The 20445-nt window shown below is 33.2% G+C and overlaps 1 protein-coding gene across 1 annotated transcript; it reads left to right on the top strand.

Annotated features, from left to right (window-relative positions):
- The first annotated feature begins 2362 nt into the window (after positions 1-2362).
- LOC108481564 (AP-1 complex subunit gamma-2-like) lies at positions 2363-16039 on the top strand. Its single transcript, XM_053028740.1, has 18 exons — positions 2363-2790; positions 4137-4439; positions 4613-4754; positions 5465-5638; positions 6139-6318; positions 6909-7063; positions 7163-7253; positions 7823-7986; positions 8462-8516; positions 9969-10091; positions 10179-10274; positions 11073-11200; positions 12851-12955; positions 13064-13323; positions 13864-14112; positions 14199-14374; positions 15028-15132; positions 15626-16039. Exons 1-18 carry the CDS (start codon positions 2759-2761, stop codon positions 15719-15721), a joined length of 2634 nt encoding a protein of 877 aa, XP_052884700.1. The 5' UTR covers positions 2363-2758; the 3' UTR covers positions 15722-16039.
- The last annotated feature ends 4406 nt before the right edge of the window (positions 16040-20445 follow it).

The raw sequence follows: 20445 nt of genomic DNA on the forward strand, positions 1-20445 counted from the left end.
GTCGGAATATCATTCTTTCCATCATCAAGACGTGACGATTCTTCTCGTCGGGACGTTGTTGTCGTGTCATCAGGATGTCAACTCTTCTTTGTCATGATGTCAACTCTGTTTCCTCCAAAATACGACGCATGTTCCATATAAATTATTTTTAAAATAACTTCGAATTTTTAGGATTTAAATAATATAAATTTTTGTTATAACTTTATAAAATACACAAATTATATTATAATTTTTTGGCTATAACCATCCCAAACACTTATATGTGTTCATACTTATAATATAATTTTTATAAATTTTATAGAAATATATTTTAAAATTAGATTTGGGTATTATTATATGTGTAATTACTCCAATTTTAATCATCCCTAAGAATTTGATGGAACCCATCAATTACAATGGTTATCCAAACATGTCACATTTGTGTAATTATAAGTAATTACATCCAAATCCAATTACTAGGTAGCTTTCTAAATAATACCTAATAATTTTTATTTTATTTACTTCAAAAATTCTAACTCGTATATTCTCAAATTAACACTATTATGAGTGGGTTTTAGAAATTTATGAAAAATACTTTTATAAATTAGTTAAATATTTTTAAAAATATTTTATAATTACAAATTATTAATTATTTTTAGAAATTCATTAAATTAAAAAACTAATGTTATAAGAATATTATAAATTTAATATATACAATCGATTCATGCATCATAAATAAATACAAATAAATAGATTTATAAAAGGTTTAAATACGCTAAAGGTCTTTATACTCAATTTAGTCCTTATAATTTCAAGACATGGAGTCCTTATACTTTTCTGATTTTAAAATCTTGATCCCGCCGTTCAATTTTGCTGTTAAAGCTAACAATATCAAAGACAAAATAACTTTTTAGCTCTCAACATTTACAATTTTTTACTCAATTTGGTTCTTACCCTTTAAAAGTACATAATTTTTAAAAAATATTTTATTTTTCATATTTTACAAAACATAACAATTAAAAAATTATATTTTTAAAAAAATAAAAATAAATATAATCTTTTAAAAATAAAAATATAATTTTTAAAAATTAAAATTAAGAAAAAATAAAAATTCTTAAAAATTCAAAAATAAAAATCATTTTAAAAATATAAACAAAAATTTAAAATTTAAAAATTCAATGTTATCTAGATTGGAGTGGGAACAGTTGGGGTATTGGTCCATTGAGAAATAAAAATTTGGTTCAGCCGTGAATTGCTACGAATTGGTTCAACTGTGTTAAAAAATCGATTTGATCGATTCAAAGCAAATAAATTATTAAAAATAAAAATAAAAAAATATCAAAAATTATAAAAATTGGTTCAATTGATAGTTCAACTAATTTTTTTAGCCTCGTTCACCCAGTCCATACTAATTTACGGGTCAACCAGTATTTTTAACATTTTAAAACTTTTTTAGCTTCAACATTTACAGTTTTTTGTCAATTTGTTTCATACCCTTTAAAAAAATGTTAATTTTAAAAAAAATTTAAATATGTATTTCTTATTTTAAACAAAAAAATTAAATATAGTATAAAAAGAAAATATGAAAAAGAACTCTTTAAAATTCAAAACTAAAAATATTTGTAAAATTTAAAAAAATCTCAAAATTCAATGTTATCTAAACTAAACTGGATCGATTGGATCAAGAACCAGTTGAGGTATCGGTCCATGGAATGGTAAAAAAATTGGTTGATCTGTGAACCGATATGAATTGGTTGAATTGAGCTAAAGAATCAGTTGAACTGAAAGTTGAACAAATTTTTATATATTTTTAATATTTTTATTTTTGATGTTTTAATAATTTATTTTCTTTGAATCATTCAGGCCAGTTGTTTTGGGAACTAATTGGTCAAACTCGTTCAAAATTGGTTCAATTCCGATCCAATTGGCGGTCTAATTTGGTTTAGATAACATTTAATTTTGGAATGTTTGTTTATATTTTTAAAGTCATTTTATATTTTGAATTTTAAAATTTTAATTTTTTCATATTTTTAATTTTTTAGAAACTATATTTTTAATTTTTATATTTTTATCTAAAATATGAAAATAAATTAAATTTTAAAATTTTAATGTACTTTTAAAGGATAATGATCAAATTGATAAAAATTCTAAATGTTAAGGGCTAAAAGAGTTATTTTACCTTTAGCACCATTAACTTTAATGGTGAAGTTAGGGAGAAGACCAAGACTTTTAGATAAAAAATACAAGGTCTCAATGTCTCAAAATTAAAATGTAGAGACAAAATTTTAAATTTTAATAGGGTACAGGGGGCATTAGCATATTTAAGCCTTTATAAAAATATGACAATTAAATCTACGAATATGGTTTTGATATAATTGGGCTGAGGTTTTGGATCTTAAAAGGCCGAGTTCAAATAAAAATAAAAATCACGACATTTTTTTTGATAATTTAGTTATATTATTCTTTTTTTTTTTTAAAATTGTTTTACAGAGACAAAAGAAGCAGGCAGCATTTTCATTGTCACTGGGAAAAAAAGAAGAAAATAAAAGGAGAACAGAGAGTTCGTTTTCTTTGTCGTTCAGATCCAAATCTCTGCCTGCTTTACTCTTCTTAGATCTCCGAATTCCAACTTTTGGATCTTCAACTGCAGATCTTAGATTTGAAAAGAAATTCGATTTAATTCCGTGCAGCCGTCGTTCGTTGATTGATTTATTTGAAGCGTTTAATTGATTGGATCTGATTCGAGCTCTCTACGAAACTTTCAACCCTGGACCCAATCATGAATCCTTTCTCGTCCGGTACTCGTCTACGGTGAGCATCAATTCCTTCCGTTGCAATTTATTCTTTTTGTCCTCCCTTTTCCTTTTAATTTGAAGGTCAGATCAAGAACACGATGGTTTTTATTTGAATGTATTGGTTTTTCGATTAAAAGAGCTGGGCTTCTGTGCAATTTGTTTTGATTCCTTGATTGAAATTTATGGTGTTCGGTTGTAGTTAGTTCTACTTAAAAGATGATTGCGTCTGAACTTAGAGCCGAATGGAGTTTGTTAGGAATTTCGGTTTCATAATTCCATTTTTCAAGCTAGCTTGGCTTTGAATTAGTTGCAGTTATGGGTGAAAATGTAGAAATATTTGAAGTTATAGCATATTCATATAGTAATGGGTTTGACAATAGCTTGATCTATTGTTTTCATGAATATTGGTAATATCGAATGATGCGCCAAATACCATTGGTGCTTAAGGTACAAATTTCTAGAGAGGAAACGAAAACATCCACCAGTTTACTATCCATACTTCCTCAACTTCTTGCACCATAGATATGTAAGTTATACAGCATTTTGGGATATTTATATGATCTTGAACCTTTAAACATCAGTAATTAGTGGCAATTTAGATATAAAATATAGTCAATGTAGTCATGTACGTAAGTATCCTCCAATATGGTTACCAAAGGTACAATAAGAATATCCTGGTTGTACAGTTGTACTTGTAATTCTGGTGGTTATATGTTCAAACTGATTTGTAGCACTTATCACACTTTTAGGAAACTATCGCAAAGTTGAATTCTCTTTTTACTTTTCCTTGTGTAGGCTGCTACGTGATTGTATCTGTTGCAATGTAACTGAATAGTTGTATCTTTCTCTATATAAATTTAGTATGATTAAACAAATTTGCAAATGATAACCTCTGTTCCCTGTTAGGGAATTCTAAGTCGGTTCTTTGCATTAGTTTGCTGAATTTCATCCATATTTTATGGATATAAAGATCTCAACCTCCTTGTCTTTATTCATCAAATGATTTATATCCTGATATTCTTCCCATGCGTAGTTCAGTAGTACGTTCCAGAAATTGTTGACAAGAACATTTTGGTATAAATTGCAAAATGGGATCTCTTAGTTATATGTAATTTTTTTGGGGAAAAGAAAAGAGGATCATGAATTTCTTGCTGGTTTTTAAGAACACTTTTGTTCTCCCTAAACAATTCAGGGACTAAGCTCCCCCCAAACACCTTTTGCCCTGTTTGAAATAACCAAATTATTGACCACATATTTTGTATATTTTCTTCTCCAAGTTATATCAATGGATCTGAACGATTGACTTGACTTTAGTTTATATGCATATCAGTTGAAACTGTTGTACTTACTGCTCCAATGCAGGGACATGATACGGGCTATACGTTCTTGCAAAACTGCAGCAGAAGAACGTGCTGTTGTAAGGAAAGAGTGTGCTGCTATTCGTGCTGCTATTAGTGAAAATGATCAAGACTATAGGCACCGTAACCTGGCAAAGCTCATGTTCATTCACATGCTTGGATATCCAACTCATTTTGGCCAAATGGAGTGCCTGAAGTTGATTGCGTCTTCTGGATTTCCAGAGAAGAGGATTGGATATCTTGGTCTTATGTTGCTTCTTGATGAAAGACAAGAGGTTCTGATGTTGGTAACAAATTCATTAAAGCAGTATCCTACATGTAGACTTTCTCAAGCTTTATTTGTTCCCATTTCCTTTTCCCTTTTACCATTTCTTTTCTCTATGAATAACATTGTCCCTGATAGGCTGGTGTTACCAAGGGTAAAAATAAGAAAATGGAGAGATATGGTTTAGTTTTTCAGAAACCTTAACTTATATGCAGAGATCTCAATCATTCAAACCAGTATATTATAGGACTTGCTCTCTGTGCTTTGGGAAATATTTGTTCGGCTGAAATGGCCCGTGACCTTGCACCAGAAGTAGAAAGATTGCTGCAGTTTCGAGATCCAAATATCCGGAAGAAAGTAAGTGTGTTCTATTCTTTATTCAAGGGCCTGTTGGCCACTGATTTTTGTTTCAATGAGATTTAAAATAAAGGAGGAAAAGGGAGGCTGATTTCAGGATTTGTGAATTTAACAAGCTTAAACATTGCTAATTATCCCTCTTAAAGGTACTTTCTTCCTCCTCCTTTCTTCTACGGGAGTTGGAAAGTTTTGATTTTTTTGTTGAGCTCTTCAAGTATCATGGTTTTGTTATTTATTTGTTTCCAATAATACCTTTGTAATCTTGTCAATGCAAAGGTTAAAAACATCCATGTGAATCCAAGGTCCACATGCCACACGACTAAGACCTCAAAATGTATGTTTTAATTATGCAACCTTCATATGCCTGCTACTTCCATGAAATCCGGATCTTTCTCTGCCCATTTATCTTAAGCAGGAGAATTTGCTGCACATACTCATTCAAGGGAATGGCATCTGTTGACTGTTTCCAGCCATTCTCTGAAGGCATTTTGATGTACTAAATTGGTTCATAAACAACTACTTGTTATCCTGTTGGAGGATTAATTTGATCATACTGACTTTCTTTTCTTCTTTTCTTTCTGGCCATGCCAACTTGCATTTGTTCATGAATTCTCATCATGTGCATTATCTGATAATTTTTAGGTTATGTCTTTTCTTGAGCGATCTGACTTCAATCTTTGACTCCTCTTGACTCTATCTGTTTTTTGTAGGCAGCATTGTGCTCCATAAGGATCATAAAAAAAGTTCCAGACCTTGCTGAAAACTTTATAAATCCTGCTGCTTCACTCCTTAGAGAAAAGCATCATGGAGTCCTAATAACAGGAATTCAACTTTGTACCGATCTATGTAAAGTCAGTTCGGAAGCCCTTGAATATTTTAGAGAGGTAATTTGGTTATGGATTTATAAGAATATAGCTATAGCATCAGAAAGACAAACACTTCATTGAGCATATAAAAACATTTTCTAACCCTGCGAAAGAAAAAGCCATAATTAAGAAATTTTTGTAAATATTACTTCTTTCTTTTGCTTGTTTGGACCGTCTCTACTCTACCAGCAATCCTTTGTTCTGGTTTTGGCTGGAGAGTACTTACCATCGACAGCATTGAAGAAAGGGATCAGGTTTACTAGTGTTATGTCCTAAACTGTTGGCTATCCTTTGGTTTTTGATACTAAGATGCTTCAGGTTAATTTTACAATTTGGTTTATAGGACTTACGAACTTGTTTTGGCCTTTAGGGTCATGCAAAAACAGGGTCCTTTTTTTGTATCATTTAAAGATTGAACTGAATCATATATGTGGACTTCAGTGGGAAGAAACTTGTCAAAAATGGATAGTGCATCAACTTTCTAATTGTGATAATAGCTTCTTTTATCATCACTGCAGAAATGTACTGAAGGTTTGGTCAAAACTCTGAAGGATATGGCAAACAGTCCCTATGCTCCTGAGTATGACATTGCTGGCATTACAGATCCTTTCCTTCATATAAGATTGCTTAAGCTTCTGCGGATATTGGGCCAAGGAGATGCTGATGCTAGTGACTGTATGAATGACATACTTGCTCAGGTATGTTGTGGCTATCTCTATTTTTGTAATATTGTCAAATTCATGAAAGAAGTATTTAAGCATAATGCATATCCCTATATTGTTTCTCTCACCAATGATTAACTGCATTGAGGTTTTTGTTTTGATTTTCATTTTGACAACATTAAGTTCTTCATTTTCGGTATTTTTTTCTTTTGCGGTAAATTTCATGTGCATGCTCATTGTCTGTGGAACACTGAATTTTCTTATTAGATGTTTGTAAAGAAAATAGGAAAAAATAGATTGCTCTATTGAGGAATGATATTTCTCTTAAAAAACATGGTTTAAGATAGTACTGCATGATGAAAAAAATACAAGTTTTGTCCTTGGTAGAAAATAAACTGGGCGTTCCTCAAATTTTGCTCCTTCACATGAGAAGTACCTTGATGAGATTGCTTGGAGCGTGTTAATTGAAAAGATTGTACTATTTGTAGTACAGTGGATATTGCTTTTAAAATCTCAATTCTGGAAAATGACTTGAAGCTAAACATTTAGAAAACTCCTTTCATGGGTCTTCAACAAGATTTCATTTCCTAATGAAGTTAAGGCTCTGTGGTCACATTTTTCTCTAGGTAGCAACAAAAATCGAGTCAAATAAAAACGCCGGAAATGCTATTCTTTATGAATGTGTTGGAACCATTATGAGCATTGAAGATAATGGTGGCTTACGTGTGCTTGCCATCAATATATTGGGAAGATTCTTGTCAAATCGTGACAACAATATCAGGTATTTTCTTTCAAATCTTATCTTGATTTTTCATGCCACTTTCTACACTTTCTTTGTTGCTTTACTATATTATGACACTGAGCCTTGCATGTTTTTCAGATATGTTGCATTAAATATGCTTATGAAGGCTATTACAGTGGATGCTCAAGCAGTGCAGAGACATAGGGCAACAATTTTGGAATGTGTAAAGGTTCGGCCTGAGGATATTAGATTTCATTTTCTTGATTATAATAGGTCTGATTTAGTTGTTGCTAAAGAAGCAGTCAAGCAGTTCGCTTTTGCTTTCCTTTTGTCTACCCAGTTTCTTTGGTTGTCATTTATTTTTTACTTTTAGGTGAACCCCGTATGTGATGGAATAAGACTTAGCTAAAAAAGCTGTGAGGATTAATTAACTCTTTAGATATCACTTGATCTTTTTTTTTCCATTGAGGATAAATTCTTTGTTGTCAAAAGGAATTGTGACCGTTATTATTGTTTGGTTGGTCACTTTTGATTGGTATTTGGATATATTAGGGATTCAATTTTGGAGATATAGTAATTTCCAGTATCTGCCTTGGGCTTGGGTCAGGGGTAGGTTGGAATAGGAATTGGATAGAGATCCTAAATTTGAGCAGTAGTAAACAAATAAAAAAAAGAGTTGCCAGCATTTTCTTGGTTGCTTTGAATTGAACTCTGATTTTATTCTCAAGTGCCACTATTGTAAAAAAAGTGAGTTTTCAGCTGTTGAAGAAGTTTTTGATTGGACATTTTGTTTTCCAGGATTCAGATGCTTCAATTCGAAAAAAGGCACTTGACCTTGTATACTTGCTGGTGAATGAAAGCAATGTGAAGCCTTTGACTAAAGAGTTAATTGAATATTTGGAAGCAAGTGATCAAGAATTTAAGGGAGTTCTTACTGCCAAGATTTGCTCTCTTGTTGAAAAGTAAGTTCTGCTATTTGTTAGTCTAATAAGAGTTAAGAGGTGCTACTTTGCCTTTTCTTTTATGCTATATTTTTGTAATTTTCTTCTATATGCTCTCTCTTCTTGGCTCTGTATTTTCATGTATAATGTTTGTGCTTGCATATGTACATGCATACATGGATGTTTCTATCTGTATATGCGGTGTATAATCCTTTGTCCAACTTAATTTTTAGGGAAGTTTAAAGGGATGGGTTATCACTCCTGGTGAAGGAAATTCTTTCATACATTTATTTGACATAGTTGATTTTAACGGATTGCCAACTTTATTAAACTTATTGAGGTTCCTTTAATCATCTTCTTAATGTTGGATGATACTGTCTTCTGGTTTATTGGACAATTTCTTTTTATTCTGGCTGATGGAGGGATGCTGAAATATTCACTTGGAATTACTTTGGATCGTTGTCCAGTTGATTAACAATCATTTCAATTACGTCAGGTTTTCCCCAGAGAAAATTTGGTACATTGATCAGATGCTCAAGGTTCTTTCCGAGGTATGTTTGTCATTCATAGCTTTGTTCTGTAGTTGGAGTAAGATGTTTACTTTTTTATATTCCACAGAATTCATACCTGTCCATCTTTCTGCTTTTTTCTACTGTCTTCTCTCTTCTTTGAGTTGCATCCGTTGCAGTCTTTGTCCCAGTTGGTGTTGCAGAGTACTACATTTTCTTAAATGTTCTTATCAGATTTTGTTTCACTGATGTGCTTATTATTTCAATCCTTAATATGACAATGTTTTGTGAGTGTCCATTAAGTAACGGGGTAAAACATGTCTTCATCTTTACTCTTTTGATTATTAGGCATCTTTGTTAATCATCTGATCTTGTTGCGTATAAATACTTGCAAATGAATGGGAAGCACATTATTGCATCTTATTTATGTGATGCTTAAAAAATAACTGGATATATTATTTCTTTTTTTTTTTTTTGGGGGGGGTGGGGGTTGAAATTTTGGCCCAATTTTCTGTCAAATGCATAAGTCCACCCTCTTCATTTTTCAAGTTAAATTTAGTGATGGGACCAGTCTCAGCTGTGACTTCTGCTGCTTGTTGCCTTTGAGTGAATTAACTATCAAAGGCTGAAAATGGGATATTCCATCCCACGAAAAATTGAAGTAAACATCACCGGTGAAAACTGTATAAGCCTCACATTACTTAAGAACTTCGAATTTAAGCTTTTCGCTGTTGAGAAATGGTGGCTTAGACCTGAAAATTTGCTGGGCCATTGCAATTTGTATGTGCCCATCTTGTAACTTGGAATGGATTCTGGTATGATATTGGTCCTTTTGGTTTTGTTTATGATTGTGAGGTGTGATCCCAATGTAGATATCGAGGACTTTAATGCCGGAGGATTCTGATGCTTTTCTAAGTGAGGATTTATTAATGTGATTGATGAAATCCTATGAAACTTCAAGCCACTACTACTAGTCATTTGCAAAGAACTTGTGGTTTTGATCCAGAAAAGTAGCCAGGTCAATGGTTTTTGGACTTGTAATTGGTTGCTGGCCTAATTTTTACTGAATTTGCATGTTAGGAAAGCAATTGGGTAGAGTAGGCATTATAATTTGCTGGAAGTGTGGAACTAGTTTTATAACCAGTAGTGGTTTATCTAACCACTACTATATTCTAATTTTGCCTTCAATTTTTCTTTTTTTTGATGAAACTTAAGTGTCACTTAAAAACAAAAGGAGATTCGGCCATTGGCCAACATTCAAGTAATAGAACGCTTGTTCTTTTATCCTTGTTTGGTTTCAGAATCTCCATCTGTTGGATTCTTGTTCTCATTTCTACTTGAGAATTCCTAATTAGTCAACAAAAAAGGGGTTGAGGATGAAATTTTGTCACATTGGGGTACTTGCATTTTTTGTTATTTATCTTTTTAGTTCTTTCAACGTTTCTAGAAATTATTTTGGTCCAAGAGTACTGATATTAATCCTTTGCTTAGTAGGCTGGAAATTTTGTTAAGGATGAAGTGTGGCATGCCCTTATTGTTGTCATAAGTAATGCTTCTGATCTCCATGGATATTCAGTCAGGGCATTGTACAGAGCATTCCAAACATCAGCAGAACAGGTGTTCTTCTGTTTATTTTGGATTTTATGTCTAAATTTGTATTCTTATCTGCTTAATTATTCAAATGCAAATTGATATTTTCATTAGGAAACCCTTGTTCGAGTTGCAGTTTGGTGTATTGGTGAATATGGTGACATGTTGGTGAATAATGTCGGGATGCTTGATATTGAAGAGCCAATAACTGTAAGTGCATCCTTATCCATAGGTTAGTTTGCAAGCAGTTGAGGTAATCATGTCGCACTTCTTCATCCTCAGAAAAAGAGGGAAAAACAGCTGATAGTTGGCTGTATTATGTGAATTTGAGTTTGTTTAGCAGAATCTTCTGTTGCTGGAAGTTTATTAGGATCCCTTTCAGCTTCATTAAAGATTTTTGTAAGTTTAAGACATAAAGACTTGTGACTTGTTGCTGTTAAATTGACTTTATGTAATGAAGTGGTAAATAGAACCAGTAACTGGATTGTTTGTTTAATTGGTAGTAAGGTACATGTAAACTGATCATGTGCTTCATAAGAGTGTAGAATTTTCTTGTGGAACTTTCATTTATATTTTAAAGTGGTATAACTGAATTTCTTATAACAATCAAATACCTTTTGGCTACCTAGGGACAAATCTGTTCTAAAGACACAATTAATCAAAATAGTCTGGACCAAGCATGGCACTGATTTGGGTTTATGGGTAATGTGATTTTACAGATTTAGAAATAGGCAAGGAACCATTCTCCTTTTGACAAGGCATAGCAAAATACCTTTTTTTTTTTTATCCCAACCATCTTGTTTAAGTATTTTTTATATTATTTCTGGTTGAAATAATTTCAGTTTGCTTTTAGTCGAATGTAATAATGGGTGTCAACTGTCAACCAATGGATTTCTATGTTACTCTTGAGTCTTTTTTGTGGAATCACATAAATCCAATATATTTTGTGGCTGCATTATGTAAATTGAATGCTTAGTCCTATCACTCTACATTCCTCCTATACTGCAGGTAACAGAGTCTGATGCTGTGGATGCTTTAGAGGTTTCTATTAAGCGCCATAATTCCGATCTCACTACTAAAGCAATGGCTTTGATTGCTCTGTTAAAGCTCTCTTCTCGTTTTCCTTCTTGTTCAGAGTATGTTAATGTTTTGCCACACATTTTTCATTTATCAGACTCATTCCCCATGGTTACACACGTTTCCACTAGCTCACCTTTGTTAGGGTTAAAAAAAGAAAGTCTTATTAAGCAGGTATTTTGACATCTTATAAATAAAATAAAAGTAATCTCATCATCAATTGCTTTTGCAATTAAAGGGTTATTACTATTGCTAGTAAAGAGAAAAAGAAGAAAAGAAAGAGAAAGAGAGATCTTTTTATTCATGTTGCGTTTATTGTCTGTTCATAATTTTATCTAAGGTAATAACTTGTTTTATATATTTTTTTGGGCATGTTTGAACATTCGTGCTTGTGTTATAGTTTCGTTTCATATTGTGTTTTAATTAATTCTCATATTCAAAATTGCCAATTCAAATAACTCACAATTTTTTTTTACATGCTGTATGATGATCAATTCAAATAACCCTAATTGTTGAGAAATTCTTGTTTGCCACATGGCAAGCATTTGCAAGCTTCCTTAATTTTTCATATTTTTAAATAATCATCACTTGTTATATTTGTGTTGTTTTTTCATATTATAATCGTATTTAAGGTAATATATAACTTTGACACATTATATTAAAAATTTGAACAATGAAGCATTTGTGTTGTGTTATCCCCCCTGCCTGGCCCGCCCCTAATTGTGTTGTGCTTATTTATGTTATTTGTTTATTGTCATGTCAGACATTTCCACATTCTGAAAAACAAAAAAAATTAAGTAGCACATGTTGTATGTGTTACTGTTTCCTATTATAATCAAATTCTTGGTACCACATATATATAATTGATAGATCAATATTTTATATTATGCAGACTTTGACTTATTAGTGTTTTCTCTTGTGTTAGTGTTATTTTTTCGCATTGTATTGTTTTTGTGTCATGTTTATATTGTGTCCGAAATCACCCGTCCAATTAGCATTATTCAAATAACTTCTACTTCAGTGTCGTCATTGCTTTTTATAAATTTCAACATGTACATATATTTTTTCATGTCATATATTTTCATGTCGTAATTGCTTTTTATATTGTGCCATGTTTATATTTGCATCATTCAAATAATTTTCGTGTCATTTTCGTTGTGCCACTATTTCAATAACTCATTTTTTGTCGCATACTAAATGATGATTAGTTCTGGTTTTTTTTAATTTTAATTTTATTTTTAAAATTTGTTTCTAACTTATCAAATAAAAATTATTGTATTGGTAAATTACAGGTAAAAATTGAATAAAATGTCAAATGGTTTTACAAGTTAAATTTTATTGGATGAGTTGTTATGTTTGTATTCTATTATATAAGTTATATATTGATATAATCTGAAGGACTTGAAGTTGTACATCCATCTTTACTTATTTTGCATATAATGGATTAGATTTGTACTTTGGTATTCTATTTGTTTTTTTTTATATCTATAGTTCTAAAAGTTGTCCTCAAGCGGACAATAATACCAAAGCAACACACAGATTCTAACCCTAGTTGTTATAAACGTGATCTAACTTGAATTCATTTCTTGGCAAATTGTTTTAACTGTCCATAATTATTTTTGAAAATTCTGCCTGATGTAATTGAAGATTTTTTGTTTTTCATTTATCTAGCACGAGGAAAATAAATTTTAATTGATTGGTATCTTCAGGAGGATCAAGGATATAATACTCCAGAATAAACGAAGCTTTGTGCTTGAGTTGCAACAGAGATCTATTGAATTTAATTGTATTCTTCAGAAGCATCAGAACATTAGGTATAATTAATTTTGAACTTTTTTAGTTGTACCTCATAGACTTTTAGAAGGCTTCCAGCAACATAGCATAGTTGTGAAACACAAAAGCTGATGGATGAATTTGTACAGATCTGCACTGGTTGAAAGGATGCCAGTTTTGGATGAGGCAACTTTCAGTGGAAGGAGAGCTGGCTCTTTGCCGACATCTGTTTCAACTTCCACTGGGACAGCACGTAATCTTCCAAATGGAATTGCTAAACCAGCTGCAGCTCCTGTTGCAGACTTACTTGACCTAAGTTCAGATGATGCCCCTGCACCTAGCTCTTCTGGTGGTGATTTTCTTCAGGATCTTCTTGGTGTTGATTTATCCCCTGCTTCTGCACCACCAGGTAAGTTGGATCCGTAATGGTGCACATTTGAGAAGCATTTAAGTGATTTTTACTTTTTCAAGCATGTGGTTATGTTTTGAATTACCTTATTGTTCATGCTCCTTAGGATTTTGCAGCGTTAGTGCCTGACACTAGCATTTTCAGGATAATAACTAATAAATCTGTTCAAGAACCAAGTATTTAGTCTTTTTATTTATCTGGTTGAGCATCCATCGATAATCATAGTGGACAATTTTTCAGGAAAATGCCTGTAACTTTTGACTTAAACTAACTCTTTGGATTATTCCATAAAGGATAAGTCACTTTTAAATTTGATTTCCCTATCAATATATTATGAATTCCAAATTGGTTTTGAATGTATAATAGGTGTGTAACAATGTTAAAAGAAAATAAGTAATCTCCTAGTCATTGTAATAAAACTTTGTATTGCATAGGCATTAAAATCCTAAATATACTGTTCACAGTTAAAGTGAAATATTATCAGCATTGCTGCTACCCCGTTGATTAAAAAGAAGGCTGATTTTGTCTCCTACTTTTTAGGCACAAGTCAGCCTCCAAAAGCTGGCACAGATGTTCTGCTGGATCTTTTGTCAATTGGAACATCTCCTCCTGCACAAAGCAGCTCATCTGCATCTAATATATTGTCCTCCATTCAAGACGACAAAGCATCACTTGCCAATTTAAATGGCCTTGCATCACTTACGTCACTTTCTCCAAATGCCACTTCTGCAAGTCCTGCTCCAATGATGGATTTATTGGACGGGTTTGGCCCTAGTCCTCAAAGGAAGGGTAAATTTTAAAGTTTAGAATTCCATCGCAGATGTTGTAGCCTTTGCAGTTGCCAAAGTAGTTATATGTTCTCATTTTGTTCGCAGAGGAAAATGGACCAGCTTATCCTTCATTAGTTGCATATGAGAGCAGCACTTTAAGGATGACATTCAACATCTCAAAGCAACCAGGAAACCCACAAACAACTTTGATCCAGGCTATTTTTACAAATCTGTCACCTAATGTTTATAATGATTTTCTTTTCCAGGCGGCAGTTCCTAAGGTAACTTAAGATGGTCATTTATGAGCTTGATGTGCATAATAGTATAGAAATTTACAACCGTGTTTCAGTCCCATTTATTAGAGGTGGATTTTGTATTATCTGTTTTCTCTCTGTTGCTTAATTAATTATGGATATATGTGATGACCTAAGAACTTTGCAACTTTAAAGGCTTTCCTCACTTCTCGTTCTCTATATGCCCCAAGAATACTTTTATTTTGCCTTGTTTGTAGGGTTCCTAAAATCTAGGCTTCATTAATTTCACGAAATCTATAATATTGACATGTTGCTTAAAAATGATCATTGAGTTGGATTTATAATTGTGTTCCAGTGCCATCTGCTAGAGGTGGATTTTGCATTATCAGTTTTCTCTCTGTTGCTTTATTATCATGGATTTATGTGACAGTCTATGAACTTCGCAATTTGCAACTTAAAGACTGTCCTCACTACTAGTTCTCTGTATGCCTCAAGAATACCTCTATTTGGCCTTGTTTGGATAGTTCCTAAAATCTAGGCTTCATTAATTTCACAAAATCTATAATTTTGATACGTTGCTTGAAAATAATAATTGAAAATTGTGAGTTATTATGTAGAATTTTGCATACTTCTTTGAATACTAGTGATGCTGATACACTTACTCCTTTTAAACTCGGCAGTTTCTTCAGCTGCATCTGGATCCTGCTAGTAGCAACACTTTGCCTGCAAGTGGTAATGGGTCCATCACTCAAAGCATGAAAGTCACTAATAGCCAACATGGGAAGGTATGTACCGAGTTTGGAGTAAATGATTATATATGTGTATATATAGTCTTGGTTAAGTTGCTCTATGATATTGTTAGTGGTGCTCTCTGTTCTTCTAACTGGCATGTTGTGGCAGCAGCTTTTTATGATTGTTTTATCATATAAAAGCAATTTTTAAACTTTTGAACATAGGGATTAAGCACTTGACAGAATCAAAGTGATACTTTGACTAAGCATGTTTTTTGCACTATAGTTAGTTTGTCAATGCTTGCTTGGCCTTCTTTATTACTTTTTAACTTTAATAAGTATTTATCTTAGATTTATCCTGTATCAACGGAACGATGCTTGCATGTGCATGTTTTATCCTTTAGAAGAAAAGGGTGGTTTAGGCTAACTTTGTTTGGGAAATATGCCATGAACTAATATTTTCATAATGTTAATCTCTCGATGGTATCCATCTTTCAAGGATCTTTTAGAGAGGCTTAGTTACTCTTTTATCTATTTTAACTTTCAGAAATCGTTGGTCATGCGCATAAGGATAGCTTACAAGATAAACAACAAAGATGTTTTAGAAGAGGGGCAAGTCAGCAATTTCCCTCGCGATTTGTGAGGATGATTGATCCAGAGATGCTGAAGATATTCATGTACCACCTTTCCTTTTTCTTTTAACTCTCAGAAACTTTATCTCACAACTTGTAGTGATATAGACTGGTAATGCAATCTTTTTGTTTCAAATCTTGTAACCGTGGGGGGAACATAAGATTTTGTTGGGGTTTGTGTTGTGTTGTGTTGATTCTTCAAAAATTTTCTCATCTTAGGTGATTTTATGTATATTATCATCTTCATTATTATTTCACTCGTCATTCAAGTACTAGTGTGTTTTTTTGTTTTGGTCATTCAATTCTAAAATTTTCAATTTCGCCACCAATATTATTCACATTGAATTTCTGTTGTCACTCTTCTGTTGAATTGTGGCTTTTTTTCTTTTTTGCATAATAATAAAATTAGCCCTTAACATTTACATATTTTATCACGGTTCTTGTTAAAGGGAGGTTGGTCTTTGTCAGATTTCACTTTCCTAATTAAGGAATATTTGAGTGTATCAAATAGGATTCTGTAAATATTTTATCTCTAACTTTAAGGCTGTTTTTAGGTACAGCATCCTTAGAATTAGTATGTTTCCTAGTGTAAAGTTTCCTAAGTTAGGCTCACTATATCTATAAATATTTATGTAATTTCTTGTGAAAAATATAATTGAAATAGCTTTGTTTTTAACATGGTATCGAGCTTTTTAGTTTGATTTTGGGATTTTTTTCTTTGTCTGGCGATTTTTTCTTGATTCCAACCTTGACCTCAAGCTGTAAAATTTGTTCAAATGAAACATGATTAAGCTGTCAAGATCAAGAACACCGGGATGTCTCGAAGTTTCGTGAACAATTCAAACCCAACAAGTGAGTTTCGAACATCCAAGTAGCCTACAAGCTAAATGGGAAAAATTACAAGTGGTCTCAACTGGTTCAGACGTTCTTGAAGGGAAGATGAAAACTAAGTCACTTACTCGGAACTGGACCTAAAGAAGGAGATTCTAAGTTTGATGCTTGGGATGAACAAGACTCTATGGTAATGTCTTGGTTATGGAACTCTATGATGCCGAAATTAGTGATACATGCATGTTTCTTAACACATCCAAAGAAATATGGGAAGTCGTGAAACAGACTTATTCTAAAGTTCGAGATCTCGCTTAAATCTATGAAATCAAGACTAAGATTTCATCTACCAAGCAAGGAAGTCGATCAATCACGAGTATTCAATCATTACAAAGTTTATTGCAAGAGATGGATCATTATCGGTGCATTCAAATGAAGTGCAGTGAAGATGCAAGACTCGAAAAGGTTCGTTAAAAGAATCGAATTTATGATTTTCTTCTTGGACTAAATGTTGAGTTTGATGCAAGAAGAGTTCAAAACTTGGAAAAGAGGAACTACCATCACTAAATGAGACAATTGCAATTGTTCGTCTTTGAGGAAGGAAGAAGAGGAGTTATGGTTGAGAACGATCAAGTGGATAGTTCACCTTGGTTACAAAAGTCGTAAGTGAGAGGAAATTTGGCTGGAGCGACCAAATAGTGAAGACAATAGACAGATAGAACGTACAAAGCCTATTAACAGGATTCCAGTATGGTGCACCTATTGTAAAAGGCGTCACACTAAAGAAAGATCTTGGAAACTCTATGGGAAGCCACAAACAACAAATAAAAATTTTTCGAAAAAAGGTGGACAACCAAAGGGACAAGGACGAGCATATACAAAGAAGACAATTTGGATGGAAAAATAATTCTCGTGAATCACTGTTGAATTCAATAAAGAAGAAATTGAGAAGTTAAAAATTTGTTGGGATCATTGGAAAAACTTCTTCAACAGTACTTGAGTTTGGCTTTTTCGGTATATCCTCTTATTAAGATTCTAAAATCTCGAATCTGATCACCAAAAGTTCTTGGGTCATTGACTCAGAGCTACGGACCACATGACCCACTCCTCACAAAAATTTTGTTTCATATACACCTTGCCCTAGTAGTAGAAAAATAACATGAGCGATGGTTCTGTGATCACAGTGGTGGTCAGGTGATATTGTTATAAACAAAACTCTTACTCGTAAAATGTCCTTCATGTTCCAAAACTATTTACCAATCTTTTATCCATTCAAAAATTACCAAAGACTCTAAGCGTAAAGTGGTTTTCTATCACAATCGATGTCTTTTCGAGAATGAATACGAGGAGGATGATTGGACATGCTAAGGAAGTAAATGGCCTATACTATCTTGAAGAATCCAGTGGAGAAGTTAGTGCTCTGAATTCCTCACCTTCATCTTTCATATCCGAATCTATTAAAACCAATAAAGACCAAATTTGGCTCTATCACCTTCGCCTTGGTCATCCATCGTTTAGAGGCCTTAAAATTATGTTTCCTTCATTGTTCAAAGGATTGGTTGTTGAAAAATTTCATTGTGATATCTGTGAACTTGCAAAACATAAACGTACCTCTTTTCCAGTAAGCAATAAAAGAACTTTCACTCATTTTACTCTTATTCATAGTGATGTTTGGGGGCCATCCACTATTTCAAATATTTCTGGGGCTCGATGGTTTGTATCCTTTATTGATGATTGTACTCGTGTGTCTTGGATATTTCTTTTAAAACAAAAATATGATGTGACCGTCTTTCCAACCTTTTACAACATGATCAAAACACAATTTGGAGTTGAAATAAAAAAGGTTTAAGTCAGACAATGCCAAGGATTATTTCAATCAATTTCTCTCAACATATTTCCAGGAAAGAGGCATTATACATGAGTCATCTTGTGTTAGTATACCCCAACAAAATGGTGTTGCCGAAAGAAAGAATGGTCACATTTTAGCTATTACAAGAGCCCTTTTGTTCCAAAAAAATGTCCCTAAACAATATTGGGGGGAGGCTATTTTAACTGCTACTCATTTGATAAATAGATTGCCTACAAAAGTCCTTGAATCTCAAAGTCCTATGCAAGTTCTAGCAAAATTCTTTCCTAATTTCAATACTTCAAGTAACCTTACTCCCAAAATATTTGGCTGTGTTGCTTTTGTACATGTTCATTCTCAAAATAGAGGAAAATTTGATCCACGAGCTATCAAGTGTGTCTTTCTTGGTTATTCTTCCACTCAAAAGGGGTACAAATGTTATCATCCACCACAAAAAAATTTTTGTAACAAATAGATGTTACTTTTGCGAACAAGAGAATTTCTTTACTCGTCCTTATCTTTAAGGGAGATCTTATTCACGAAGATAAGGACAAAGAATTCTTTCTTCTTGACATTCCAGCTCTGTCTAGCAACAAAACACCCACATTCCAGCTCTGTCCAAGAGCAAAACACTCACATTCCAGCTCCTGTCCAAAGAACCAAACACTCCCACTCGGTCCTTGCCTACTAACCAACTCGCCTGACTTGAAACAATGGCCCTATACAACTGAAACAGAGCCTAATACACCCAAATCACCAAGAGGAATTCAGGACACTACTCATCCTTTACTGGTTTACTCAAGGAAGAAGACACCGGTGCAAGTTCAATCATCTTCTTCTCCTATACAACCTGAGGTAATTGCTGAACCTACTTTGAATTCTAATACTGCAAATTTAGATGATTTTCCCATTGCTATTAGAAAAGGGACTAGAACATGTTCAAAACATCCCTTGTACCTATTCATGTCTTACAAAAACTTGTCCTATAACCACAAAACCTTTCTTACCAGCCTAAATTCTATCTCCATTCCCAAAACTGTATTCGAGGCATTAGAAGATGTGAATTGGAAAAATGCCATGAAAGTTGAAATGGAAGCTCTTGAAAAAAATAAGACATGAGACTTTGTGCAATTACCGAGAGGAAAGAAACCAGCGGGATGTCACTGGGTGTACACAATGAAATATAAGTCAGATGGTTCTTTGGAGAGGTACAAAGCAAGATTGGTTGCTAAAGGGTACACTCAAATGTATAGAATAGACTACTTTGAGACATTTGCCCCTGTAGCAAAGATGAACATTGTAAGAGTGTTGTTGTCACTAGCTGCCAACCGAGGTTGGAAATTACAGCAATTTGACATCAAAAATGTCTTTTTACACGGTGATCTTGAGGAGAAAGTCTATATGGATGTTCCTCCAAGATTCGGTCCAAATACAGGACAGGTAATTTGCAGACTAAAAAAGGCTTTGTACGGACTGAAACAGTCCCCGAGGGCTTGGTTTGGAAGATTTACCAAAGTAATGCTCAAGTTGGGGTATAAACAGAGTCAAGGAGATCACACTCTATTTGTAAAACACTCATCTTCAGGGGGAGTTAAAACACTCATCTTCAGGGGGAGTGACTACTTTATTAGTCTATGTTGATGACATTATAGTGACTGGTGATGATCTAGAAGGAATGAAGAATTTAAAGAAATGCATAGTAAAAGAATTTGAAGTCAAAGAGCTCGGTAAGTTAAAATATTTCCTTGGTATTGAAGTGGCACACTCTCGGGAAGGAATATTCATATCTCAGCAAAAATACATAGTTGATTTGTTGACAGAAACGGGCAAGTTGGGCTGTAAACCAGCAGAGACACCCATAGAGGTGAACCACAAATTTGGAAATGCACTAGAAGATGCAGCAGTTGATAAAAGGTCATATCAAAGACTTGTGGGAACCTCATTTACTTGTCTCATACCGCACCGATATTGCCTATGCAAGAGGTGTTGTAAGTCGGTTTATGCACAATCTCAAAGAATCACATCTTAGAGCCAGTATATCGATTCTACAATACTTAAAGG

This window comes from Gossypium arboreum, chromosome 1 (genome assembly GCF_025698485.1).
Source record: "Gossypium arboreum isolate Shixiya-1 chromosome 1, ASM2569848v2, whole genome shotgun sequence".
Taxonomy (NCBI): Eukaryota; Viridiplantae; Streptophyta; class Magnoliopsida; order Malvales; family Malvaceae; genus Gossypium; species Gossypium arboreum.

Excerpts from the sequence above, each read along its gene's own strand:
- LOC108481564 (XM_053028740.1), top strand. The coding sequence starts at position 2,759 with ATGAATCCTTTCTCGTCCGGTACTCGTCTACG. Across the intron at positions 7,254-7,822 it reads CAATTTTGGAATGTGTAAAG|GATTCAGATGCTTCAATTCG; the intron begins GTTCGGCCTGAG and ends TTTGTTTTCCAG. Across the intron at positions 14,375-15,027 it reads TCCAGGCGGCAGTTCCTAAG|TTTCTTCAGCTGCATCTGGA; the intron begins GTAACTTAAGAT and ends TAAACTCGGCAG.